The following is a 27,410-nucleotide window of genomic DNA, read 5'->3' as shown; positions in this document are numbered from 1 at the left end:
TAAAGGCTCTTCAAGCCACTTCGCGCCTGGCAACCTTGCTGACCCGAACCCTGTGCTTATGTATCAACTAGAAAGCGACCTCGAGCCGGTAGCGAAGTGGAGCCAAAAACCTTCCACAGTGAAGCCGGAACCAAGTTAGGGAAGAAAAAAAAAAACAACTCAAACAAAGGCACGCCTAAACGTCATATCCGGTCTCCTGACTCACAGAGCGTCCACACCAGTGGAAGTGACAGGTGATTGGGCGGAACATCCAGTTAGGCGTGATCTCCCAGTAGCCAATGGGCTCTACCCACCTCTACCCTGTCTCTATTAGTGGCTGTGACGTAAAGGGCGGGGCGGGAGGCTAGTTAGGGAAACGGCAAGGGGCCGGTCTTCTTAGTCGCTTGGAGGCGGGCAACCGGAGGAAAGATGGTTTACATCTCGAACGGTGAGTGAGCGCCTTTCCCTAGGTTGCTTCTGTCTTCGCTCGCCGGGTCCGGAGCTTAGGGCGACCTCCCCTCCATCAGTGCCCAGTAGCCGGAAGGAGTCGGCAGCGATGGCGGGGGCGGACCCGAGGCGCATCGCCGAAGGCCCCTGGCTGCCGCTGGGTGGCCCGGGTGGTAAACACCGGCCCTCCGAGCCCCGCCGGCCTCTAGTGGGGGCTTCCTGGTACCGGCGAATCTCCGTTTGTGGATTTGCGACTGTCATCTCAGGTGCTGGTGTCTTTACCCGGTAATGACAGTGCTGCTAACCCGGTGTACGTAGCGCTTTTGGTTTGGGCCACTATGACAGCGTTCTTTGCTTACCAAATGGTTCGTCTTTGTAACTGTTCTGTTCAGGTGGTATGTTATTATCCCTGTTTTTTTTTTTTCCGGATGCAGACTGAGACGCAGATAGATTGAATAGCTCGCTCACGATCACAAAGGCAGTATATAACTTCGGTCAAATTGAACTCCAGTATTACCAACCATACGTACTGCCTATATAATGCGTACAATAATAAGGCAGACCTAGCACGACTATGAACAAAAAAATTGAGCCCGAGTCTCGCTTTGGCGTTTTGTCTGCCCTATGTACGTTAAGCTGGCCACTAAGTCACAAGAGATCCTCCTCCCAGGCAATACAAAAGTTCCGATAGGCTTTTCTCCTCTGAGAGCCTAGGCTAGTCTAAGCCTAAGATTATTGCCTAAATTTGAAAGAACCTGGGGAGCAAGTCTCTAATTACTGAACTAGGAAACCTGAGGAGGACAATTCACTAGGAAACGTGGAAAGACAAGATACTGTGTGGCCAGGTCATATAACTGTCAGAACTCTCTTTGTGTCGTGGGTGAAAATCCTTGGTGCAATCCTAGAAGCCCGTCTTGGGTCCCTGGAAGTAACCTGGTTGTATTTGATCCATCTGTGTATCTCCAGAGTTTACGGCAATGGTGAGGAGTCTTTTTGGCTGCGTGCACTTTGAATTTTCAGAATTTCACCTCCTGCTTACAAAGCTTTGGGATAGGTGGTGAGTTGGGAATTGGAGGCAGAAGAAGCGGTTCATCTTAGTTTTTGGTTCTTTCCGATTTTGTTATTTGTGATTGAGGTTACTAGCTGTATGCATTATTAAATAATTGTATAGGGCATAATTATTGTACAGTATGTAGCGTGCTCTAGAGGACTTTTATTTACCAAAGTTTTGTAGTTAGCAAAGGCAATTTTATTCTTACTGCCCTCTGGGGACACAGAATTGTGTCAGGTTCTGCCTTTGCAATTTAGGAGAAAGCGCAAGAGCCGTGTAGAGTGATAGGTTTAGTGCTTAGGGTCACCAAGGGATAATTGATGGGCTCCAGCTGGATCCCATCTTTGGACTGCAGTGCATCAGTACTTCAGAGAGGACTTCCTGCAGCTGACGCCTCTTAATCTCCATTCGCTGCGAAGGTTAGCAGTGGAGTAAGTTTCCTCAGACGCCATCAAAGCAGAGCTAGAAACAGAGACAAACTCATCCCTTCCCTCACCCTTGCACTGTCTAGCCCCCTTTCTGCTCTGCCTCACTGAGGTTAAATTCAAGTGAATAACTGAAAGTGAGCTGATAAAGGACCGAGAGAAGTCAAGCCTGCCGGGGTGGAGGAGGTAAACTGCAGAAGGCCTTCAGAGAGGGGAGGACAGGTGGCTGATGGCCGGCTGCTCCCCCGCCATCCGTCCTCTGGGTACAATTCTGCTTGAGAGAAAGAAGAGTCCATTGTTTGACTCAGAAGCACAGAATTACAGAAAATACTGGCAATTTTTAATAAAGAGTGCGTGAACTTTTCAGTATTTGAACCATATACATTCTTGGTATAAGAATTTTATTTTATTAGCTGGGTATGGTGGTGCACACCTTTAATCCCAGCATTTGGGAGGCAGAGGCAGGCAGCTCTCTATGAATTCATGCCCAGCCTGGTACACAAAGCAAATCCAGGACAGCCAAGGCGACACAGAGAAACACTGTCTCAAAAAACAGAGAGAGAGAGAGCGCAGTTCACCCAACCCATTGGTGTTCTTCAAAATGCAAGAGTAAATATGTTTGTATGTTCGTGTTCATAACGGCATGATTCATAATAGAAAACCAAGATGTCTTTACAGGTGAACAGGTTGTAAATATATATATAAAAAGAAGTTTTTGATAGGCTGTCATGTGGCTAAACCCTAAATTATGCTAAGTGAAGCAAGCTGTTCACAAAAGATGGAAATGGCTTGATTCCTTTTATGAGATTTTACAGAAATTTACAGAGGTAAGAGCAGATTGGTGGTTGCCAAGGGTTACAGGGAAGCAGCAATGGGAAGTCAAAGTTGAGTGGGCAGAAGACAGTAGTTTTGGAAGTAGGCAGTGGTGATTGTGGACGAGCTCACACAGCTGTGCACTCAAAAATGATCACTTTTATGCTGCATACATCTTGCCACTAAGCTGTGTGCATTTTACCAGTGAGGCAGGGAAGGCAGATAGAAAGGAAATGCCTGGAGTGGGTTCCCCCACCAGAACTGCATACATAAGGAGGCCCTTAGCAAAGGACTGGACTCTGGAGCCCAGAATTTTACGTCACTCATGATGGACTTCTGATGTTTACGGTTGTGAAATAGGAAGCAAGTTAAAACTACTGATAAATGCAATGTCAAGTTGTGGACTTGTGGCACTCACTCAATTTTTTTTTTTTCAAATTCTCTCTGTAGGACAAGTGTTGGACAGCCGGAATCAGTCCCCATGGAGATTGTCGTTTATAACAGATTTCTTCTGGGGAATAGCAGAATTTGTGGTTTTTTTGTAAGTATAAAAGCATTTATTTACTTGCATTTATACTAAAGCCGATTGAATTACATTATGTTGGTTCTCTTTGAGAATGTCCTGCATGTGTATAATGTATTATGATCACACTGACCCCTCTTTTTCTCTGCACGTCCCCACATGTTGTCCATGCATCCTCTCCTGACTTTATGTCCTTGCTTCTTATTTTTATGACCCACTAAGTAAAATTGCTGCCATATGGGTGTGGCCAGCCCCAGAGCATTGTTTCCCTACCAGGGACCACAGCCCTAAGGAAAACTGCTCTCCCTCTCTGAGCAGTCATCAGCTGTCAGTAGCTCTGTGTAGCCCTTCCACATCCATGCTCAGCTGCCTCCTGGCTGCATCGTGTGCAGGCACCCACAGCTTGAAAGAATTCGTGAGTGCAGCATGTTTGGGAGACACTGTTTTGTCCCAGTTCTTCCTGGCTTCTGGCTCTAAAAGTCTTTTTTCCCCTTTTTCCATGCTGTTCCCTGAGCTTTTGGAGACATTGTGTGATAAAGATGCCCACTGGTGGCTGCGCATTCCATAGACCCTTAATCAGGGCACTTAGACCAGCTGTGAGTCTCTGCATTCACTATGGTCCAATGCATAAAGAAGCTGAGGCACCTTCTTCCAATTGCAGTCATTTAAATAGCTTCCCAAAGGAAAAGTAAGGCTTTTATGACTATGAATATAATGATGAATTAGTGAGCTTGACCATGCCTGAACCGTTATGGGAGCCATGGCAGCCTATAGCCAGACCTACCCATTCTCATGTCAAATTACTTCTTGGTTTTTGGCTTTTGAGACCAAATGCTGTTATGTAGCCTTAGATAGCTGGTTTAGTGTTACCTATGTAGAGTCTGAGCTGGCCTAGAATTCACTGTAGTCATCCCGCCCTGGCGTCCAAAGTGTTGAACTTATAGGAGTGTGTCACCAGTCCTGGATCCGCACTCTTAATGAAGGGTTAGACGTCAGTAATAAAAGAGACAAAAAAATGAGCTTCTCAGTCATTTCAAGCAGTTCTTTATTAAATAAGATTTTTTGTTGTTTGCCTTTTACATGCTGTGTTTTCAAAATTACCAATTACAAGTCTTATCCTGAATTTGCATAAATATTTGAATGTCTCATTGAGCGTTGTGCCAGCTAGAGCTAGAGTTATCTGAGAGGAGGGGACTTTAGCAAGCAGCCCTCCTCCATGGCCTCAGCATCAGCCTCAGCCTCCAGGGCTCAGCATCAGCTTCAGCCTCCAGGGCTCAGCATCAGCCCCAGCCTCCAGGGCTCAGCATCAGCCTCAGCCTCCAGGGCTCAGCATCAGCCCCAGCCTCCAGGGCTCAGCATCAGCCTCAGCCTCCAGGGCTCAGCATCAGCCTCAGCCTCCAGGCCTCAGCATCAGCCTCAGCCTCCAGGGCTCAGCATCAGCCCCAGCCTCCATGGCCTCAGCATCTGCCTCAGCCTCCAGGGCTCAGCATCAGCCCCAGCCTCCATGGCCTCAGCATCAGCCCCAGCCTCCATGGCCTCAGCATCAGCCGCAGCCTCCATGGCCTCAGCATCAGCCGCAGCCTCCATGGCCTCAGCATCAGGCTCAGCATCAGCCCCAGCCTCCATGGCCTCAGCATCAGCCCCAGCCTCCATGGCCTCAGCATCAGCCGCAGCCTCCATGGCCTCAGCATCAGCCCCAGCCTCCATGGCCTCAGCATCAGCCCCAGCCTCCATGGCCTCAGCATCAGCCCCAGCCTCCAGGCCTCAGCATCAGCCCCAGCCTCCATGGCCTCAGCATCAGCCCCAGCCTCCAGGCCTCAGCATCAGCCCCAGCCTCCATGGCCTCAGCATCAGCCCCAGCCTCCAGGCCTCAGCATCAGCCCCAGCCTCCATGGCCTCAGCATCAGCTGCAGCCTCCAGGGCTCAGCATCAGCCCCAGCCTCCAGGGCTCAGCATCAGCCCCAGCCTCCAGGCCTCAGCATCAGCCCCAGCCTCCATGGCCTCAGCATCAGCCCCAGCCTCCAGGGCTCAGCATCAGCCCCAGCCTCCAGGGCTCAGCATCAGCCCCAGCCTCCAGGGCTCAGCATCAGCCCCAGCCTCCAGGGCTCAGCATCAGCCCCAGCCTCCAGGGCTCAGCATCAGCCTCAGCCTCCAGGGCTCAGCATCAGCCCCAGCCTCCAGGGCTCAGCATCAGCCCCAGCCTCCAGGGCTCAGCATCAGCCCCAGCCTCCAGGCCTCAGCATCAGCCCCAGCCTCCATGGCCTCAGCATCAGCTGCAGCCTCCAGGGCTCAGCATCAGCCCCAGCCTCCAGGGCTCAGCATCAGCCCCAGCCTCCAGGGCTCAGCATCAGCCCCAGCCTCCAGGGCTCAGCATCAGCCCCAGCCTCCAGGGCTCAGCATCAGCCCCAGCCTCCAGGGCTCAGCATCAGCCCCAGCCTCCAGGGCTCAGCATCAGCCCCAGCCTCCAGGGTCCTGCCCTGACTTCCTCAGTGATGGACTATGACTGTGGAAGTATAAGCCAAATAAACCCTTTCTTCACAGCTTGCTTTTGGTCATGGTGTTTCATCACAGCAATAATAACCCTAACTAAGACAGATATAGTATCAGTAATACTAGTTTGCATGTTCAGTATAACTTATTATATTCAGTATAATGTCAGTCTTCATATTGCAAGGGATGGCGAGGTGAGTGTCACTGTGGAAAGTGAACAGCAGAGGAAGTTACCCAGGAAGGGACAAGCTAAGGCCCTAACTTTAAGTTACCAGTGCAAAATTTAATGACTAATACATTTCACCTAATCTATATTATCTATTGTTTTGCCTTAATTAACACCTCCATCTCAGAAATCCCAACATTCAGAATTCAGAATCCGGCAGTGGTCAAGCCAACCTGGCCTACACAGAATGTTCTAGGCCAGCCACAGCTGTACACATAGTTGACCTTGTCTTTGGGGTGAGGAAGAGGGGGAAAAAGAACAGAAATTGCATTTTCTTCTGACATTCTAAGAGGCTCTGTGCCTCTGACTATAATACCCTCATCTAGTTCCTCCACAGATGGAGACTGTTGCCTGAGGAATTCAGGCATGGTGACTGTGAGATACTGGTAACAACAGAATTCATCGGGGGTGGGTGATGACTGTACGATACTGTAAAAATAGATTCTGTTGAAACTGAACAGAAAGCATGAAACTGATGAGGACTCTGGTTTCATGCTGCCTACAGGGGTTCTTAGCAGATGAGAACTGCGAGGGCAGGTGGCTTTGCTGTACAGTGTGGCACAGCTTGTATCAGACACCTGCTTAGGCTAATTATGTCCAGTGGATTTGAGGAAATGTAGGCTTAAGCTAATAAGTTGGGTTAGTCACCGTCCCACAGAGATCTTTAAAACCATGGGAACACACTTGGTGGTGGTGTCAGAAGCAATACCCCTGCTGTCTTCTGTCCCTCGTTTCAGTTTCAAAACTCTGCTTCAGCAAGATGTGAAAAAAAGAAGAGGCTATGGCAGCTCCTCTGATTCCAGATACGACGACGGAAGAGGGTACGCGGAGCCTTTCTTACTCATGTTCACCCCTCATCCATTGTGTTGCTTACGTGAGACTTGCAGAAATTAAAAGATTAAAGTCCTTGTCACAAAATTAACACGTTACTACAAATCAAAAGTCAGGTTGCATCTTCTGATAAACAGAGTCAAACCGGCAGGATGATAAACATTGTAAATATACCGTGGGAAAGGCTGAGGACTAAGGGTCAGCATTCAGGTCGAGAGACTTCACAGCACAGTCTGAATGCCCAGCAGTCGAGAGACATTACGGTGCAGTCTGAATGCCCAGCTGCCAATCAGCAGCTGACATGAGAAGCAGCACTGGGCTGAGCTTGGGTTTACTCGTCACAGTTCACATGCATTGTGCAGCTGACAGTTAGTGTTGGAACTTTTGATTCCTGACTTAGAGTTTGCTTCTCTTTTGCTGGGAGAAAGCATTGATCACAAACAACTTGGGCAAGGAAAGTTTTGTTGCAGTCCGTCATCAAGGGAGATCAGAGCAGGTACCGAGGCAGAGAGCATGGACAAAGGCTGGTTTTGACGCCTGGCTTGCTCAGCTGTCTTTATTATACGGCCTGAGCCCACCTGCTCAGGAATGGCACCATCCATAGTGGACAATTAGCAATCAGCAATCAAATGCACCGGAAACATGCCCTCCCTGTATCCCAGTCGGAGGGAGGAGATCCCTCAGCTGAGGCTCCATCTTCCCAGGTGTGTCAAGTTGACAGCCACGATAAACCATCCTACCAACTGTTAGGTCTCAAACCTGGGACAAATGGCTGAATGGGGTGTCCAATAACATATCAAAGTAGACACTGGCGGACAGTTTCTCCCTGAGTCCCTACCTGTTAGAAGGGAGAGCTGCATACCCCAGCCTTTACCCTAATGTTCATATAATCCAGCCATTTTGGTTACTTGGCCCTTTTGCTCTACCCTTTACCAGCCTGGTCAATGGCTTCTCTTCCCTTCCCCACTCCTCCTCGTGTGGCCCTGTTTTCTCTGGACTCTCCCAGGTGTCACTGCCTGACTATGATCTCCCTTTCGTCTACAGTAAACCTTCTCCACCATACCTATAGGGTTTTGTTTTGGAGCACTGGGCCCTCATCCAGGCTGCATATTCCTAGCTGGCCTTGAACCTCTGATAATGTCTATGTCCCAAGTGCTGAGAGATGGTTGTAGGGTACCATGCTGGTTTTCCTGTGTTACTGAAAAAAAGGTGTAGTTGAATGCTGAATAAAAAGAACCAATTGGCCAGGTGTGGTGGTACACAACTTTAATCTCAGCTCTTGGAAGGCAGAGGCAGGCAGAATGTTAGTTTAAGGGCAGTCTGGTCTGTATAGAAAATTCCAGGCCAGGCAGGACTGTATACATAGCAAGGCACTCTTAATAAAGAGAGAACCGACTAAAGCTGGCTTTACCAAACAGTAGATACTTTTCTTTTTTATTAGGCCCCCAGGAAACCCTCCACGAAGAATGGGTCGAATCAGTCATCTTCGTGGCCCCAGCCCTCCTCCAATGGCTGGTGGATGAGGAAGGTGAGTTAAAAGCTCAAACTATTTTGCAGGATTTTAATAAATGCCTCCTTAGGAATATTTTATTTAGGAAAACAAATTGTATTTTTGGTGGGGAGCTTTTGAGACTGTGTGTGTGTGTGTGTGTGTGTGTGTGTGTGTGTGTGTGTGTAGGTATGCACATATAGGGATGGGTACCTATGGAGGTCAGGAAAGAGTCAGTTCTCCTGGAACTTGAGTTGCCAGCAGGTGTAAGCCGCCCAGCATGGGTACTAGAATTCAACTTTTGTCCTCTGCAAGAACAGCTAGTGCTCCTAACTGCTGAGCCGTCTCTATAGAAGTTGTTTATTATCTAGAGAGATGTGTCTTAACCCTTGAAAATTTATTGATTCTATTATCAAAATATCAGTTAAGAAAAGTTTTTTTTTTCCTTCCTGTTTATCATTCTTTCCTTTAGACCGCCGTGGCTGCCAACCCTCTTCATTCTTCCAATCCCTTAAGACTTTCATGGTGTGTGTGTGTGTGTGTGTGTGTGTGTGTGTGTGAGAGAGAGAGGGGGGGGGAAGCAGAGAGTTCCTGTTTAATAAGCAGTAGCTAATTGTTTTAACCTCTTTTAGGTAAATGTCTGCTCTAAGAAGCAGACAACGAGACATGCACGTGTGTAGAAGGAAGCCATCAAGAGGTGAGGAGCGGCTCGCGCAGGATAAGATGGTGTATGTCTAACCAAGGACTGCTCTGTGTCCTCACAGATGGATGAGGTCATGCCGGGAAGTCCCTCTGCAGGATCTGGCCTGACTGAAATGCAGTTCTATAAATGTACATGTTTGTCTCCTTATCTTTTTTTGTATAGTTACTAAAGTACTAATATGAGTTTAAAAAGTGAATATTTTTCGGTTGCAAAACTTGATTCTTCATCTTTATATGATCAAATCCAAAATCTTTGACCTGGAAGAAATAAAGGCCATGTGTTTAGTCCTGTGTTTTTAGTTTTGTTCAGCTCTTTGAGCCACCACGCCCTCTGCTCCAATGTATACAGTCCTGTTAATGTTGCCTTTTTTCAGCTTTTGAAATACTGTTCATTGTTATTTTGCTCTCATTTATAAATAAACTACAACATAATTGTTTCAATAGTATACATTTGCTTGTGAATTTTTGCTCTCCCTTTTTGGTGGGGGTAGGGGTTCGAGACAGGGTCTCTCTGTGTAGCTTTGACTGTCCTGGACTCGATTTGTAGACCAGGCTGGCCTCGAACTCACAGTGATCCGCCTGCCTCTGCCTCCTGTGGACTGGGATGAAAGCCGTGCCCACCATGCCCGGCTTGGTTGTGAATTTTTAATCTTTAATTATCAGGACTTTGTAAGACCCCAGACATCAGAATTGAGCTTCAAATGGCTGGCTGTATGCTGATCAACCTTCAGCGGACTCCGCTGCTAGCAGTCTTGACAAGCAGGAATGTGGTCCCATTGCTTAAGATCCTTCCTATTTGCCTTCGGCTCTTCTGGATCCCCTTCCATGTCTTCCTAGAACCCTGTTCACCCTGTCCCTACTGGGTACACTCATCTTTGGAGACTCTTAGTAGGCTGCTTTACTGCTGTGAGAAACACTGATCAAAGGCAACTTGGGGAGAAAATGGGGTTTTTGCTACTCTACAGCTCACGGTCCTCCGTGGAGGGAAGTTAGGGCAGGGAGCATGAAGGAACACTTCTTACTGGCTTGCTTTCGATGCTTGCTCAGCCTGCTGTGTAGTACAACCCAAGGCCATCTTCTCGGGGGTGGCATTACCCACAGACGTCCTTACATATTGATCAATCAAGGAAGTGTCCTACAGACTTGTCTAAAGGCTGTCTTGACAACGACAGCATTTTCTCAATTACGGCGGCTCCTCGTAGGTTATTCTGAATTTCCAAAAACTAATCGGGGCAAATGTACAGCCGAGGCTGGCCTTGAACTAGAGCCTGAGATCTTCTTACCTACACCTCCAGGGTGCTGGGATTACAAGTATACATGCATCAGCTCGCTTGGCTAGTGCCAAGCATGGAACACTCGATAAATAGGCATGGAAACTCTAAACACGGATAGCAGTACACACCAGTGTACTAGGGTTGAACATACTGAGGTAAGAGCTATTTATACCTACCTATCAGAAAGGGGTGGGGGGTTAGTATCACAACACACTGGTGTCCAAAGAGAAGAAAGGTGATTGTGTTTTACAGTAAGAGCATTTTTTCGACTATGCAGTTAGGACCAACCCGTTTTATGTTTTTAGCTCATTCTTAAATTACACAAATAAATATGAAGGCCCAGAGCCCAGCAGCCCCCTAGATTGTGTGGCTGTGACTGGCGGAAGCATTAAATTTCAGCTAATTGTAGTAAGAAGAACATGGCCTCAGTAGGTGACTTAGGTCACAGGCACAGAGAAGCTACAGCTTACACTAAGAGCCTTCTCTGACTCTCAAGATGGAAAAGACACGGTGTGGGGTGGGAGGTGATCCAACTGAGAGCAGTCTTCTGGCTGACCTGAGTTCTATTCCTAGGACCCACAAAAAAGGATGCCCTAGAGTTCTTATCCTCTGAGCCCCACATACGCTCCTTAGCATGAGTATACACACACAGACACACACACACACACCAAAACAAAAATCAAGCGTAGCTTTATAGACCACAGGCATGGGAGGGAGTGGAACAGCTTAGAAATGTGGCTAAAGTGCGGCTCACTGGGTAAGAGCACAATCTGTGCTCTCTTGAGGTCTTGAATTCAGATCAAAGCACCCACATAGGCTTGGGCATAAGACCTGTACTCACCTATATCCCCAGATGTCAGGGAGAGAGGATATGGCTGTTTGCTGGCTATCAGCTGAACTCAAAGGTTAGCGAAAAACACTTTTTTTTTTTTTAATGTGGAGTAATAGAGCAGGTCAACCTGCTGTCCCTTGGCTCCGTGGGTGTGCAGTGCACACACAAATACAACAGGAGCTAGATCAAGTATGGTGCTGAAGGTAGTTGGCCATAGGCTTGAAGCGGTCCTGAGTGTGAAAATGTCATGTGTACAGCCACAACCGACTAGTTTGTAATAAAACACGGAGCAGCTATATGGATGGCTCATCAGAACAGGAAGCCCAGCTTAGGGGCTGCTGGAGCCATCAAGCAGGAGTGGGCTATGTAGCATCACAGCCAAAGAAGTGAACGATTCAAGAGACAGTTGTGATGGTTTGGGTGTTAAGGCAATGGATGAGCAGCCACATTACATACCTGGTTTATTATTGGGGGCCTTGCCATCCCCTGCTCCACCTCCTGCAGGGAGTGGGACTAAGAATTCTGTATTTACCAGGCAGTGGTGGTGCAGGCCTTTGATCCCAGCACTCAGAGGAGGCAGAGTAAGGAAGATCTCTTGCAATTTGAGACGGCCTGGTCTACAAAGTAAGTTCTAGGACAGCCAGGGCAACACAGAAAAACCCTGTCTTTAAAACTAAAAATATTTTTTAAATTCCGTATTTAGTTTTAATTTTGCAATGCTTTTGTAGAAATCTGAAGTGCAGCTATCAAATGGGTAAAGCCATGAAATTCAAAGAAGTTATTCAAGGAATGTGCCAAGAAGGGACCTACTCCCAGAGAACCCAATCAGCAGAGGCTGGACTTAGCAGGACCAGCGAACTGTGAGAACTAGGAATATTATGGAACCTGTGAGCGAAGACCTGCGGGGTCGAAATGAGACAGGTTAACCTCAGACTCACACAGAACCCTCAGAATGTATTAGGGTTAGATAAGGCGGCATACACCTGCAATTTCTGTAAGTTGGAGCTAGCCTGATCTACATAGCAAGTTCCAGGCTAGCCAGGGCTAAGTAGTGAGGCCACGTCAAAGAAAATTAGTGGTGGCGCACGCCTTTAATCTTGGCATTCAGCAGACACAGGCAGGCGAGTCCAGGGCAGCCAGGCTACGCAGAGAAACCCTGTCTCGAACTCCACCCACCCGCATCCCCCGAAAAAAAAGAAAAAAAAAAAAAACTGTATCCTGGAATGTAGCTCACTGGTAATAGGAGCATTTCATTCATAAGCCCTGGGTTCAATCCGTACCATCACCAAAAACAACGGAAAAAACAAACTCCACCCCTGCCGGGCCCTCATTCCCAGAATTCTCTAGAGCTGACGCCAATGGCGGCCATCTTGACTGTGGGCAGCTAAGAGCAGCTGCGCCTGCGCGATGGCTCTCCTCCACTTGCTGTAGCGGCAGTGTTCGTTCCTGAGTTCCGGGGCTGGCGGTGGTCGGCAGTGGCAGAGATGACTCAAGCCGAAAAGGGGGACACGGAGAACGGGAAGGAGAAGAGCGGAGAGAAGGAGAAGGAGCAGCGCGGCGTGAAGCGGCCCATCGTGCCCGCGTTGGTGCCCGAGTCGCTGCAGGAGGTGAGGGGCGGGGCGGGGTGTGTGTGTGTCTGGTCTTGGTTAGCCTGGGCCTCTGCTGCTGCTGGGGCCGAGAGGGACCGGTGCATAAGCGAAGGGATCAAGGCTCCCTTCCTCTGAACGCTGGTCCTAGGTTCCCTGTGCGAAGTAGCGCGCGGAGCAGGGCAAAGCCAAGTCCGTGGTGCACAGCTTTCAGGTCTCAGCTGTAAGACGTCACAGTTCGGTGCCAGCCTGGCTCCCAGGGACGCCAGTCGATACTTGTTCAGGGATGGTTATAGCCTTAGCCTGTTCCTTTGTTCGCAAATCTCAAGACAGTGGAGGTCATTTCACATGTAAAAGCAGGCAAAGGGTAGCCTTTCCTTAAATAGACATTAAAAGCCCGTGTGTCGATAGATAACAAGTTTAAGTCAAAATTTTTTATTTAGAATAGCATGGCTCACACTCTTACTAACGAGGGCACAGTGATAAGAAAACACCTTCTTATAGGGAAATCGGCCAGGACAGTGCACAGCTCTCAGAAGAAATAGGGAGGGATTAATTAAATGGGACCGTCCCATACGTGGGTTAATGAACTAACCGGCGGGGCCTCTGTAAAACGCATTGGCGTGGTGTGCCATAGCTAGTTCAGAGGACCGATGGGGGCTGGGACACACAGCCTTAACAAGGAGGCCAGAGGTCTCAGGGAGTCTAGAGACGTAGAGGGAGGTTACAGAGCTATGCATGGTGTTATCAGCGGTGAGTCTCGAGCCCTTTGAGAGGGGGCACCTATCTGATAGCCTGCACATCCGATGTTCACATTATGCTTCATTACCGTAGCAAAATTAGTTATAAAGCAGCAACAAAATAGTGTTATGGTTGGGGTCACCGCAACCTAAGGAACTGTATTAAAGGGTTGCAGCATTAGGAAGGTTGAGAACCACTGAAGGTTCTGGGGAAGAGACGTGCCTGACACCTGGACCTAGAGAGACTGTAAGCGACTGGTGACGTAGACAGTAAGCATTGAGAAAGACTGTAGATCTGTTCAGTGTCCGCGCAACAAGCTTGTAGCCTCATCTCTTCATTGAGGGCAGTGGAGAGTTTTGGAATGAGATGCTAACTCTTAATGAATGGCGTTGTGACACATCATTTTTATTTACCCTTACCAAAAAAAAAAAAAAGCAGCAAAATAAATCTTGGTGTTGGCCAGGCAGTGGTGGCGCACGCCTTTAATCCCAGCACTCGGGAGGCAGAGGCAGGTGGATCCCTGTGAGTTCGAAGCCAGCCTGTTCTACAATGTGAGTACAGGACAGCCAAGGCTACACAGAGAAACCCTGTCTCAAAAAAAAAAAAGGAAAAAGAAAAAACAAAACAAACAAACAAACAAAACCAACTAGGTTGAGAGGATTAAATAGACTGGAAAGATCTAGAGCTAGGCACGGTCTTGATTGAGCAGGCTCCAGCCTTTCTTATATGAGTGAGCCACAGAAAAGTTTTGAAAGAAGATACACAGCAAGAGCAGGGTAAAGGAGGTACCAAGGACTTGGCTGGGATTATGGTTCTGAATAGATAATTCTGTTTTCTTCCTTGTTAATCAAAGCTCTTAAAAGAAATAAAAAAAAGAATTCTAAAAAATTACGTACATGGATGGGTACCTTGTAAGTGCAGGTACCCATAGAGTCCAGAAGAGGGCGCCAGATCCATGAAGTTGGAGTAAGTGGTCGTGAGCTGCCTGACACGGGAGCTAGTAACCAAACTCTGGTTCCCCCCTCAAGAACATTGCTCCTTCTTCACTGCTGAGCCTTCTGCCCATTCCAGATTCCCTGCTTTCAGAAGTATGGCCAAGGTCTGTCCTTCCCTTACACTCTGCTGAAACTTTGCGTGTCTCAGCAAGTTTTGGAAGCATAAGTTTCCCCCAAGTGAGCTTGAATTCTCTCCCGTGAGAATTACAGACCTAAAGCAGTTATTCCATAAAAGCCCACGGCTGTCACCTTACACTTTTGGACTTGTGCTGCGTTGTCCACTTCTGACTTCCTAGGACGGGAGTCGTAAACTCTGACTTTCAACCCGAGGCTCTTGCCAGGTCAGGTAAAGAGCACACAGTGACCAAAACACAGGTGACAACGGCATGCTGGGGCTGTTGGTGAGTGTGGCTTCCGACACTGGGAAGCTGTAGTTCTGTGCTTCATTGTTTTCCTCCTAGAACTCCACACGCAAACCTGACTGAGCGTAATTGTCACCCCAGGAACTTTTTAGTTAGCCAATTCCTAAGCCTCCTGGGGCTTCTCCGTCTAAAACTCTGCAGGGAAGGCTTGGGCTCTTTCCTCTTCTGGGCACAGCTGTCTTAGCCGCACTTGGCACCGTCTTCTCTTTCATCCACGTGTATTCCTCACTCAACAGAAAGTTCTGTGATAGTAGAGACTTGGCCTTGACTACCATTCGACCTATCCTTCCTGGCATATGCTCAATTAACTATGTATTAATTTGCGCTGGAGGACTTTGGTTTCATTCATATAAGTTAGAATTTATTGGAGTGGGTACTGAGTCAGCTCAAGTGAACACAGAAGATTGTGTTCAGAAGAGCGATGTAATAGGCTATCTCTCAACTCTTTACTGAAGTATTTTGGTGCTTTTCAGTCTAAGTCTGTGTGTGCTAGCGAGTTTGTGCCAACTTGACATAAGCTGAAGTCATCAGAGAGGAGGGAACCTCAAGTGAGAGGAGATGCTTCTACGAGACCGGGCTGTGGGCAAGCCTGTAGGGCATTTTCTTAATCGGTGATTGCTGTAGAGAGCCCAGCCCGTTGTGGGTAGTGCGTCCCTGCGCTGGTGGTTCTGGGTTCTATAAGAAAGCAGGCTGACCAAGAAGCCAGTGAGCAGCACCCCTCCGTGGCCTCTGCATCAGTTCCTGCCTCCAGGTCCCTGCTGTGTCATGGTCTTTCGTCACAGCCATTGTAACCCTAACTAGAACACATCTTGACAGGAAACATCCTATAATGTGTTACCTGAGTGTTAGAGAATCTGTTACCTGTGTATCACTAAAATCACGGTTTGTTTTGTTTTGTTTTTTATGTCTGCAGCAAATCCAGAGCAACTTTATTGTTGTCATACACCCAGGTTCAACAACTTTAAGAATTGGTCGAGCCACAGATACGCTTCCTGTCAGCATTCCTCATGTCATTGCTCGAAGACACAAACAGCAAGGGCAGCCCCTGTACAAGGACAGCTGGCTCCTGAGGGAAGGATTAAACGTAAGTCAGAAAGGAAGAGGCGCTGGGAGAGCAGCCTGGTTATTTCCAAGCGTACCTAGGAATCTTGAATAAAAGTCCGGAGAGTTCTACTTTTTAAAAATAAAATCATTCAGGGTTGTAAGTATAATTTTCATCTTAGCTAGTTTCCTGTTACTGTGATAAAATACTCTTAACAAGAGCAATTGGGGGAGAAAGGGCTTATTTTGTTCTCAAATAGGGAAGTTGAGGTGGCGGGAACTTGAAGCAGCCAGTCACACCCCCAGTGTAGCGCCAGTTGAGAAGCACATGCATGCACGCTCACTGCCACCCACAAAAAGTAATTTACAATATTATAGTAACTTGAAATATTTCTTGATTTATCAAAAATATATAAAGGAATATAAGTATTATATAGAGGTATAAAGAGTCTCTGAAATACTTTTTTTTTTTTTGAGATGGAGTCTCACAATGTAGTTAGCTTACCTAGTACTCACTATATAGATCAGGCTGGTCTTGAACTCATAGAAGTCTTCTAGCCTCTGCCCCTGTAGCACCACCACACCCGGCAGCAATTTGCATAGCTTTGAAATTTTTTTATCGGTCATAAGACACTTGCGGTTATAGGGTTTAATAGGTAGTAGGGTTTTTGTCTGGGTTCCATTTTGATATTTTTGTTTGTTTGATCTTTGAAATAGGTTCTGTCCTTATAGTCCAGGCTGACCTAGAACTCCAGATCTTCCTATCTCAACCTCTCCAGGACTCAGATGCTGCCATGCACTGCCACACCCAGCTCTGGAATTCTTAGGGTTACCCTGTCTAAGCAAAGATTCAAGAAGTGCTACTTGTTGATGAGAGAAAATCTACCCATGGATGGATTGTGTTTATAGCATGCCTTGTTTTCTCTTTACACTAAATATTTTATACTGATCATCCTTCATTTTCTCTCCAGAAACCTGAAAGTAATGAACAAAGACAAAATGGCCTTAAAATGGTGGACCAGGCAATATGGTCTAAAAAGATGTCAAATGGCACAAGACGAATCCCTGTGTCACCAGAACAGGTTCCTGTCAAATTTATTATCTTCCCACCTCTGTTGATTTAGTCGTGTGCTGCTTAGCAATGGGGATGTGTCCTACAGCGCTGGAGGAGTTTGTTGTCCATACAGTAGCGTCTACGGCAGAAGACTAGATACTGCATCTTATGCACATCTGGACTCTATGGCCCAGCCTGTTGCTCCAGCCCCCAGATGTGTACAGTGTGTTACTATGCTGCATTCGGTAGCCAGTTTTACCTCAAAGATGTCCATGTATGTAAATAGTCAAAAAATACAGTCCGGACTGGGGGGTTAGGTCAGTGGTTAAGAGCACTGGCTGCTCCTGCAGAGGACCCACACTCAGTTCCCAACACCACCCGGTGGCTTACAGCCATCTGTAACTCTTCTCCCCGGGGATCTGATGCCTTTTTCTGGCCTCCGAGGGCATCAGGCAGGTATATAGTCCACATGCAGACATGCAAGTAGACACTCATACATGTAAAATAAAAATGAAGAAATCTTTGGAAGAAAACCCATCAGAGCCACAATGTGCAGCACACACTTGTCATGACTGTGTGACTGGAAGCTGCCCTGGGTGACAGTGAGTGAGTGGTGGGTGATTGTAGGCCTAGGGCATGCCTGTCTACTGCTGTAGACTTCATAAACACCACACACTAAGTTTATCTTATAAATTTCTTAAATAATAATTTAAAAACTTTAAAATGTTTCAACTCGTTTGGTGAAGGGTTTTGTTTGCATGATCTGTTGGGGAAAATGCATATACAAAGAATTGAATTGTGCAAAAGCATGGAGTCAAAGTAATGGCTCTATAGTAGCTAAGATTTGCGGGAACGGAAGGAATCACCTACACTTTTTTAGAAGTTGGGAACTACAACCAAAGTCGTCTGTTCGTTACTCAGGATGTGCGGCAGGTTTTACCAACAGTGCCACCATCCGCAGTAGTGCACCTAATTGTGGGCAGCACAGGGGAGTTTTGTGTCCACTTCTAGGGTCTCAAAGATTTATTTTATGTATACAGTGTTCTGCCAGCATATACTCCTGCCCACCAGAAGAGGGCACCAGATCTCACTATAGATGGTTGTGAGCCACCATGTGGTTGTTGGGAGTTCTCATGACCTCTGGAAGAGCAGCCATTGTTCTTAACCTCTGAGCTGTCTCTCCAGCCCCGACTCCAGTGTTTTAGTTTTGATGTTGGTCCTACCCCACCAGGATGTTCAGCTGCATGGGGCATCCACAGCTGCCAGGCAGGGCACTCACTGGCCTCAGCATGCAGGAGATGCGCCACCCAGTACAGCTTCACTCTTTCATAATAACTCTTGAAGGTATTGGTGTTAGTAACAAGCATGGTGGAGCTCTGAAAAGTCTTTATATCCTGTAAAGCTTTTTGAATTTTTTTTTTTCACTTGAACTTTTTGTTAAACCCTGAGACACACACACACCCTCCCAAGCCCACACAGTTTCTAAATCACTGATATATATCGCTGTCTCTTCACGTGGGAAAGTCTTCATGGGCAATAACATGTGGGGCGATCAGTTCCCATGGTAACTACTTCTTCTATATTACCTCCTGAAGGCCCTGCCTCGGGGCTGGTCCTTTCTATTAAACTTTTTGAAAATTTATAAAGAGAAGGCATACACTACATATAATAAGTCTGTAGTGCTAACTGTTATATGGAATATAAACTAAAGTGTGCTTGTTTATTTCGGGGTCACAGATTGTGCGGGGTTGTGCATGCTGTACTGCTGTGTGACACCCGAGTGAGGCTGTGTGCTGTGTCCTGTGGGTGTGTCGTCAGAAGGTCTCACCTCCATTGTGAGCCTTTACATCCACTGCTATCTATGTGGCCTGTCACTAAAATTCTGTGGCACCTGCAGGATGCGCGTTCACTCCCTAAGTCCTTATGCGCATATGAAGTAGAATTTCCAAGAAGAAAGGGAAGAGCGGAAAGAGGGGAGAGGACCAGTCGGTATTTTGCCATGAGTCTCGGTTGTGGGGAGGAGACAAGGGGGCTCTTGGACTGGCCCCGCCTGCAGCTCATTTTCCAACTTCTCTTCCCAGACACGCTCCTACAACAAGCAGATGCGACCGGCCATTCTGGACCACTGTTCTGGAAACAAGTGGACAAACACATCTCACCAGCCTGAATTCTTGGTAGGAGAAGAGGTAAGAAGCTCTGACCGTGAAGGGAACGCGAAGAAAACAGCTGACGGTCCTGAAGTTTGCTATGTTGTTCCCTCACAGTCCCTGAGCCTGTTTCTGAGGAGCAGATGCCTACCGTGGCCCTATGTTTTATTGGAGACCCTATGCTCAGGGTCTACAGCATTCAGAAAACACTAACTTCTGGCCTTAGAGTTCTGAGTGAGTCCAGAAAACCCTGAGAGACAGCTGTAACCGTGTACTTCTTCCTTTCCTAGGCCTTATACGTTAACCCACTGGACTGTTACAACCTTCACTGGCCTATCAGAAGGGGTCAGCTGAACATCCACCCAGGCCCCGGGGGCTCCCTCACAGCCGTCCTGGCGGATATCGAAGTGATATGGTCTCATGCAATACAGAAGTATCTGGAAATCCCGCTGAAAGACTTAAAGGTGAGGGGAGACCGCAGTTATTTGGGCTGTCTTTAGGATTCTCGAGGAGCACAGGTGCTTATTACTGAGTTGGGCATCACATAGTGTCCTTGAAGCGCTCTCAGCTTTTGGGTAGTGGGGATGTGTCCTTTACTTAGTCCCCTCCGGTGATTTCGATCCCCTTACAGACTCCTTGGAGTCTGAGCAGCGCTCTGAAGCCTGCAGGCCTGCTTGTGTCCTGGCTTTGCTTTGTACCTCACTCGTCCACATAGAGGCTTGAGCTCTTGCTGCTGCCGCCCCCGTGCAGGGAAGCCCCCCTAGGGGTAGGCATTATGGGATTGGACTTGACTAGAGTGTTGACACGGCCTTCTGTTTTCCACTGTTCTTTTTCAGTATTACAGGTGCATCTTGTTAATCCCTGATATCTATAACAAACAACACGTGAAAGAACTAGTCCATATGATACTGATGAAGATGGGCTTTTCAGGTATGCCGGGTGCCTGTGAAGCCCCTCAGACTTCCGCGTCACTGACAAGGGTAATTGAGTTCACCAGTCTATTTAACTGTGTAACCTGAAGATTGGTCTCACGCAGTACAAAACTTAGATGTTTTCCCAGAGACCCCTGGGCTCCTAAGTAGAGTTGGTCATTTGTGTCACGGTGTCTGCTGCTGTGCTTCTGATTGTCGCCACTCTGCCTCTTTTTCATATTAGGGATCGTGGTCCATCAGGAGTCTGTGTGTGCTACATTTGGGAGTGGCTTAAGCAGCACCTGTGTGGTAGATGTTGGGGACCAGAAAACGAGCGTGTGCTGTGTGGAAGATGGGGTGTCTCACCGGAACACACGGTAAGGCTCTGAGGAGGTGTCATTTCCTGATTGCTGTCCCATCGCAGTTGGGTCAAACCATCACAGGCCAGAAATTATCTATGAAATGAAGTCTGCACCGGAGTCCAGAGAGACTGGGGAGTATATGTTCTGGTGAGGCTAAATTTATGCCGACGACCTTTAGGGGCTTTCCAGCACACATTCACAGTAGTGGTTCCTGAGGGGCACAGTGTGCTGCTGTGCAAGTTAGCTCTGTGTCTCTTGTGTGGTGGGTTACATCCCTATAGCAAAGCTTTATTAAGCAAGTCTTGTGGAATCCAACCAAGCTTTTCAGGTCTAAATTCTAGGGTTTTGAATATCTGCTTTCCTCATCGTAATGGTGCATTGCTGTTCAGTAGTGAGTAACGTAATGATGTCTGTCTCCTTGTCACACCGCTGCTGCTCAGGTTAGTAAAGTGAGCACTGACTCAGGGCTGTCTGTAGCTTTCAAACCACAGGGTAAGGGCGAGTCTGTCCTTTCCCACCAAAACGTGCACTGGGATACTCGTGTTTCATACGCTCATTAGAGGGCAGTTGTCCCAGCCTCTCCCGTGTACGTCTTGTCTGTGCCTGACTCTTTGCTCTGCTAGTGAGGGAGAAGCCAGCCTGCTGTATGGTAAGCACGTTGCTTTATCCACAAACTGGACTCGACTTTGTTTTCCCTATCCAATACTTATTTGTAAAAATCTGACAGTTTTTAGGCATTCCACCATTCTTGGAGTTCTAGTCTCTCATCTACCTGGTTTTGTTGTTGTGTTTTGTTTTGTTTCAATTCTTACAAAAGATATTTCTTAAAACATGCTGTGTGTCTTCTTAGCTGAAAGATTAACCATCTTCCCTTTTCTGTTAACTTTAGGCTTTGTCTGGCATATGGAGGCTCTGACGTGTCGAGGTGTTTTTACTGGCTCATGCAGCGAGCGGGGTTCCCTTACAGAGAGTGTCAGCTAACAAATAAAATGGATTGCCTCCTCTTGCAGCACCTCAAAGAAACCTTTTGTCATTTAGATCAGGTACTAACAGAATGAATTTTGCTGATTATCTCTGGTTCCAGGGAATATGTAAGATATTAAAAAGGGATTTACAACTTTGCCAGCCTCATGCTGTCTATTCACCTAAATTGGTGAAGCCTGGAAGCTGAAGGCTCTTCTGCTGTGCGAGCTCTTGGGCATAGTCAGGGTTGTAGAGACTGCCTCGGATTGCGTGAAAAGTATTAGGCACTGCCACAGGCCCTGACCCCTGTGCCAAAGGAAGGTTGAGGGAAATGAATAAAACACATAAGGGCATAGGTTCAAATGCTCAACTACATGTGGCTCTACGCAATTTTAAATTGTGGATTATCACATCTAATCATTTCACTGCTGTATGTGGATCACTTCAGCCTTAAACTTTATTTGGGAGATATAATTATGTATCTTATAAAAGTTGGGAAACATAAAGACTGTAAATGTCCCAGCTACTGAGGACATATTCTCACTGAGTATGTATACTGATGTCTATAAGTAATGGAAAAAACAAAATATAGAGGGGGCAAAGGTTTCAGAAATTAAATAGAGAAAGTACAGTTGAACTCTTGCTTTATGAAGTTATAGTAAATGGTACAAAGCTAGAGGGTAGCCAGTGTGTGTGTGGACTTTGTACAATGGAGAGGCCGATGCTTGCATCCTTACTGACAGTATCTTTTCCTGGAATCAGGACATCTCGGGGCTTCAGGATCATGAGTTTCAGATTCGGCACCCAGATTCCCCTGCCCTGCTTTACCAGTTTCGGTTAGGCGACGAAAAGCTCCAGGTAACTAGGTGTGTGTGTGTGTGTGTGTGTGTGTGTATGTATGTGTGTGATGACAAAAAGCTCCAGGTAACTAGGTTGTGTGTGTGTGTGTTATGTGACAAAAAGCTCCAGGTAACTAGGTTGTATCTGTGTGTGTGTGTGTGTGTGTGTGTGTGTGTGTGTGTGTGTGTTATGTGATGAAAAGCTCCAGGTAACTAGGGGTGTGTGTCTGTGTGCGAGTGCGCACTCACAGGTAGACAGAAAATCATCCCGTTCAGTGAAACAGACTGGGACTATGGAGGTCAGAGTGCCAGCTAAGCCAGAGTAGCCCCGGATAGAATACAGATTAGAACAAATCTGCTCCCCTACTTTTTTAAATATTGTATTTTAATTAGATGTAGATGTGTATGTCTGCATGGATGTGTGCATGTGTGTGTGCAGGTGCCTGCAGAGTCCAGAAGGGGGCATCGATATCCAGGAGCTGCCAGTGTGGATGCTGGGAACTGAACTCGGCTCCTCTGCCAAGGGCACTCTCACCACCGAGCCCTCTCTCCAGGCCCCAGGCTCATCTTTTCCTTTTCAGAGCCAGGTGGGTGTAAGATGGACAATGGTCTTCTCGAGACTCAGAGGGTAGATTATAAAGTACTGACTTACATTTGCGCTGAGTCTCACATGGTGGATTGTGAGTTTTCTGGTCTGCCGGTCTTTCAGTCTATCGTGCTGCCCAGTGTGACATGGGGCATCTGCCTGGTGCCTTTTGTCTGGGGAAGAATAAAGCTCCACCCTTCTTTGGAGACAGCATCTTTGCCTAAGCATCCTTCCTTCTGTGCCCAGGCTCCAATGGCGCTGTTCTACCCAGCAACTTTTGGGATTGTCGGACAGAAAATGACGACGTTGCAGCACAGATCCCAGGGAGATCCCGAGGATCCACATGATGAGCATTACCTGCTGGCCACACAGAGCAAGCAAGAACAGGTATGCAGCAGCTCTGCTGGAAAGAGGAGACGTCATCTCCTCACCAAGGAGAGCTCTGCCAGCATTAACAGCTCCTTGGGAGCAGTGCGACTTCAACAGCCGGCCTGGTGCTGTCTTCAGAACAGTATTTACATTTTTAATTATTCTGTACTTACTTAGTATAAAAAGTATTGGTATAGGCATCAAAGCTGAATTATTTGTTTGTATTTTGGGCCCAGTAATTGGATGACTGCTTAAGGACATAAACTATAGTTCTTGACTGCTAATTTGATATCAGCAGCTCATGATGGAGACCAGAGGTTGAACCCTTGTTCATCTTTGTTCCTTTCCTAGCAAGAAGGAGGTAGATTGGTCTGAAAATAAAGATTCCCTCACAGCCACTAGCCTGTAAATCCCATTGAAGTATTCCAGTGAAAAGGCCGCTGACAGGGAGCAAGTCTCTCAGGGTTGACATTTCAGTTTTAAACCCACATGTCCAGCACCTATTTTGGCCTTGACAGAGCATCCTCAGGCTGTGTGTGTGCTGTGGTGACTTTTGCTTAGGGTGTCCTGAGGAAATAGAAGAGGTAGACCATTAATTGGACAGCACCAGCCATGTCTGTTCCAGTCAGACCATCGACTGCTTTCTCTCTTATTTACAGTCTGCAAAAGCTACCGCTGACCGGAAGTCTGCATCCAAACCCGTTGGCTTTGAAGGGGACCTCCGTGGCCAGTCCTCTGAGCTTCCAGAACGGCTCCATTCCCAGGAGGTGGATTTGGCTTCCTCACAGGGAGACTGTTTGATGGCTGGCAACGACTCTGAGGAGGCCCTCACCGCACTGATGTCCAGGAAAACTGCCATCTCGCTGTTTGAAGGAAAAGCCCTAGGCCTTGATAAGGCCATCCTGCACAGCGTAGACTGTTGTTGTAAGCACACCCTGGGTACCAGCAGACCGAGAAGGGAGGTGGAGATAAGTGAACTGGCCCAGCCTTGCTTGTGAAGTGCAGCATTTTCTCTCAGAAGTCATCAAGCCTCCTTCATCCTTTCCTTGCCCGGGGCTGGAACACAGTAATGCGGTGCAGATGGTTCCTGGCCCCTTAGCACTTGTACTGCCATTTAGTCTAGTGCTGGCAATGAAGATTGTCACACAGACCATAACATTACAGCCCTGTTAGGTGCTAGAGTTGAACTAAAGAGTCCCAACTGAGTTTCCAATCAAGATAGGTAATAAAGAATTCTTCCTTCTCCGGAGGAGCTAGAGGTAGCTCTCTTGAATCCTGAGAGAGAGGAAGGATGAGTGGAGGGGAAGCATGCAAATGCTGGTGGCATTCTGGGCTGAGGAATCCTGAAAAAGCAGCCTGGTTAGTCAGGCGTCCACATTACACCGGAACCCGCATGTGCCTGCCTCCTTAAAAGTTGGTTCTAATCCTAGTAGTGGGATGGGCACTGGCTGCAGGTCCCTGGCTGCAGCGCCATGCGTGCGTTTGGGGACAGATCCTTGAGGCTGTTACATTGTTCAGGTGACAGATAGTGGATTGGCCATCTAGGCGGGTAATTGATTTCACTATCTTTTCAGCATCTGATGACACCAAAAAGAAGATGTATAGCTCTATCCTGGTTGTGGGAGGCGGTTTGATGTTTCATAAAGCTCAAGAATTCCTCCAGCACAGAATTCTCAACAAAATGCCACCTTCATTCAGGCGAATTATTGAGAATGTGGACGTGATCACAAGGCCCAAGGTGAGTTGTTTCATGATGCAGGCTGGACAGTACTCACATGAAGCCAGCATTGATCACATCTAACTGTAACATGCATGGAGAGTGAAATCTAGGGAGGCCCAGGCTTGTGACTGGGGAGTCTTGGGGACTTGGAGAAATGAAAACATTAATTTTTTAGTGGGTCACAAATATGGCAGAAGTTCTGGACTCAGAGCTAGATTTCTTTTGGTTTGGTGTTTTTATTTATTTATTTATTTATTTATTTTGGTTTTTCGAGACAGGGCTTCTCTGTGTAGCCTTAGCTGTCCTGGACTCACTTTGTAGACCAGGTTAGACTTGAACTCTCAGAGATCTGCCTGCCTTTGCCTTCTGAGTGCTGGGATTACAGAGTGGAGATTATAGGCATGCCCACCACACCCAGCTGGTGTTATTTTAATGATTGATTTTATGTTATATGTTTAAGTGTTTTGTCTACATATATGTACATGGTGCCTGCAGAGGTCAGAAGAAGAAATCAGATGTCCTGGAAATGGAGTTAAGATGTTTGTGATCTGGTGTGTAGGTGCTAGGAACCAGCCCAGGTCCTCTGGAAGAGTGGTTATTAATGCCTGCACCATCTCTCCAGCCCTGATTTGGTCTTTTGAGGTGTGCAAACTCACTGTGTAGTTAAGGCTGGCCTTGGATTCCTGGCCCTCCTGCTGCTGCCTCCCAAGTTTTGAGGGTTAAGGCTGGTGTGCTGGGCCAGTGGCGAGACTGGCTTTCTTTTTCTGGTCCCTGCTCTCTTTGACTTTAGCCTTATGCAGACTGTAGGTGGGTCAGGAGATGACTGGCTTTCTCTTGCTCTGACAACCAGCACTGCTCCCGTTTTGTCTCTCTGGCAAGAGTAAGGAGCTGGTCTGGGTCTGTAGACTAGGGATTTTCAAGGACTTTTTTGTCTTGAACTACTTTAAAAAGAAACTCAAAGCCACAGGAGTTGAAAAATAGATCCTGCCTATATCTGGAACTCCTGGCAGTGTTTTCATATGTTTTCTTTGAGGAGAGGGTTTGAAGGTCCCCTTCATCTGCTAGCACTTTTATGTGTGTGTGCATGCATACAGAGCATGTTCAGTGACATCTTCAGTATTAAAATTGAGAGGTTCTTATCAGCTAGAGCAGAGATGACCATGTGGCGAGTTCTGCCTTTTGTTCTGGTTGTCATAGTGCAGGGAATTGAACCCAGAGCCTTGCATGTGTTAGGCAGGTGCTTTATGCTTGAGGTACACCCCAACCAATTTCCTGTTTTGTCTGCTATTGACTGAGCAGGAGTCCCAACCCCACTTGTAGAAAATGATGCCAAATACGTCTTACCTGCCTTTGCCGAAAGAGCTTTATCTTTGTCTAGGACATGGATCCCCGGCTGATCGCATGGAAAGGAGGTGCAGTGTTGGCGTGCTTGGACACCACTCAGGAGCTGTGGGTATATCAGCGAGAATGGCAACGCTTTGGTGTCCGGATGTTACGGGAGAGGGCCGCTTTTGTGTGGTGAAAACCAAAACCACATCTCTGGACACGAAAGACTTAAAGAATCTATGTATTTTAATTTATTGACCTTGAAGCTTAATTTTTCCTAGGATTAAATGAATTCAACTTTATGTTAAAGTATGGCGTTGATTTGAAATTTTTTTTAATAATTTATTCATTTTTATTTTATGTGCATTATATGTCTGTGGGTGTCAGATTTTGGAGTTATAGACAGTTGTGAGCTGGGAATTGAACTCGGGACCTTCGGAAGAGCAGATGGTGCTCTTAACCTCTAAGCCATCTCTCTAGCCCCTGATTTGAAATTATAATCTACTCACAGTCCGATGCACTCCCTGATAGGGAACCTTGCTGTCCAGCCTTCTGGCCTGCAGCCTCAAGGGGTGCTGTGTGACCACGGAACCAGCTGTGGTGTGTTTCCCCTTTTGTCTAGCAGCAGAGCTAAAGTCTCTCTGGGTTCTGCGCACATTATACAGGGTCTTGGAATTAAGCCCTGTCTTTGTAACAGCCACCCCCCAACTTGTGTGTGTGTCTGTTTTGTTGTTTGATTTACAGAGTGCCAATGCAGAGCCTAGGCTTCCTGAGGCAAGGCTTCAAGGCTGTTCTGGCTGGTTTTGTCACTGTGTTTCCTCTAGAGTAGACTTAGGAAAGGAGCAACACAGTACCAGAAAAGGAAACCTTGTTCCTTTCCTAAGCTACAGAACCAATTTAGAGCTGTTAGCCTATATTGTGCAAGTAAAACAGGTGGCTGCTGCAATTAATAACTTCATCTTTAAGCATCTAGTTTGCCTTTTCCTGAAGAACCAGGTCAGCTGACTTGACTCTGTGAATGTTCTGGAGAAAAGTTGAACATGGCCATCCGCACCGCTGGTCCTGGGCCCTTAGGAAGCCCCTGCATGCAGCAAGTAAAGGACGGCGTGCGTAGGCAGGGCCAGGGCGGGTGGAGCAAAGTTGCTTTGGCTGGCTGGCAGGCATCTGATCCTGGCTTGGAAAGTACTGGGAGAGATAAAAGTAGGGACAGACGAGGCATGGATGTAAGCTAGGACTGGAGGAGTCCATGGTGGGGAGACATACTGG

General features: G+C 47.3%; 2 protein-coding genes and 1 long non-coding RNA gene across 4 annotated transcripts; 2 read left to right on the top strand and 1 right to left on the bottom strand.

The window, feature by feature from the left end:
* The first annotated feature begins 273 nt into the window (after nt 1-273).
* Nucleotides 274-9,422, top strand: SELENOK (selenoprotein K). Its single transcript, XM_084795042.1, has 5 exons — nt 274-427; nt 3,166-3,256; nt 6,692-6,775; nt 8,227-8,313; nt 8,907-9,422. Exons 1-4 carry the CDS (start codon nt 409-411, stop codon nt 8,306-8,308), a joined length of 276 nt encoding a protein of 91 aa, XP_084651168.1. The 5' UTR covers nt 274-408; the 3' UTR covers nt 8,309-8,313; nt 8,907-9,422.
* LOC311604856 lies at nt 4,350-5,310 on the bottom strand. The gene is made up of 2 exons (XR_014781710.1): nt 4,733-5,310; nt 4,350-4,471 (listed from the first exon to the last, which is right to left on the bottom strand). It is a non-coding gene; the product is annotated as an uncharacterized lncRNA (long non-coding RNA).
* A 3,029-nt stretch (nt 9,423-12,451) lies between the features above and the next one.
* Nucleotides 12,452-26,453, top strand: ACTR8 (actin related protein 8). 2 transcript variants are annotated; one of them, XM_084797110.1, is made up of 13 exons: nt 12,452-12,689; nt 15,740-15,910; nt 16,839-16,949; nt 19,003-19,107; nt 19,359-19,532; nt 19,905-19,998; nt 20,224-20,356; nt 21,231-21,384; nt 22,067-22,162; nt 22,976-23,116; nt 23,758-24,022; nt 24,673-24,836; nt 26,197-26,453. In XM_084797110.1, the coding sequence occupies exons 1-13, from the start codon at nt 12,567-12,569 to the stop codon at nt 26,338-26,340; spliced, it is 1,875 nt and encodes a 624-aa protein (XP_084653236.1). In that variant the 5' UTR covers nt 12,452-12,566; the 3' UTR covers nt 26,341-26,453. The 2 variants fall into 2 exon arrangements, with proteins under 2 accessions (XP_084653236.1, XP_084653237.1); XM_084797111.1 differs by having other exon boundaries at nt 12,559-12,689; nt 15,777-15,910.
* The last annotated feature ends 957 nt before the right edge of the window (nt 26,454-27,410 follow it).

The sequence above is a fragment of the Acomys minous genome, assembly GCF_964271855.1.
Source record: "Acomys minous genome assembly, chromosome: 9".
NCBI lineage: Eukaryota > Metazoa > Chordata > Mammalia > Rodentia > Muridae > Acomys > Acomys minous.
Note: the sequence above shows the minus strand (reverse complement) of the source record. Positions and strands in the feature narration are given on the sequence as shown.

What these genes read in the sequence shown, in the direction of transcription:
- SELENOK (XM_084795042.1), top strand. An exon ending in GCAGAATTTGTGGTTTTTTT is followed by an intron (nt 3,257 to 6,691) that starts GTAAGTATAAAA and finishes CCCTCGTTTCAG; the next exon opens with TTTCAAAACTCTGCTTCAGC. An exon ending in AGATACGACGACGGAAGAGG is followed by an intron (nt 6,776 to 8,226) that starts GTACGCGGAGCC and finishes CTTTTTTATTAG; the next exon opens with GCCCCCAGGAAACCCTCCAC.
- ACTR8 (XM_084797110.1), top strand. Translation starts at nt 12,567, where the DNA reads ATGACTCAAGCCGAAAAGGGGGACACGGAGAACGGGAAGGAGAAGAGC. An exon ending in CACAGAGCAAGCAAGAACAG is followed by an intron (nt 23,117 to 23,757) that starts GTATGCAGCAGC and finishes TCTTATTTACAG; the next exon opens with TCTGCAAAAGCTACCGCTGA. An exon ending in GCACAGCGTAGACTGTTGTT is followed by an intron (nt 24,023 to 24,672) that starts GTAAGCACACCC and finishes CTATCTTTTCAG; the next exon opens with CATCTGATGACACCAAAAAG.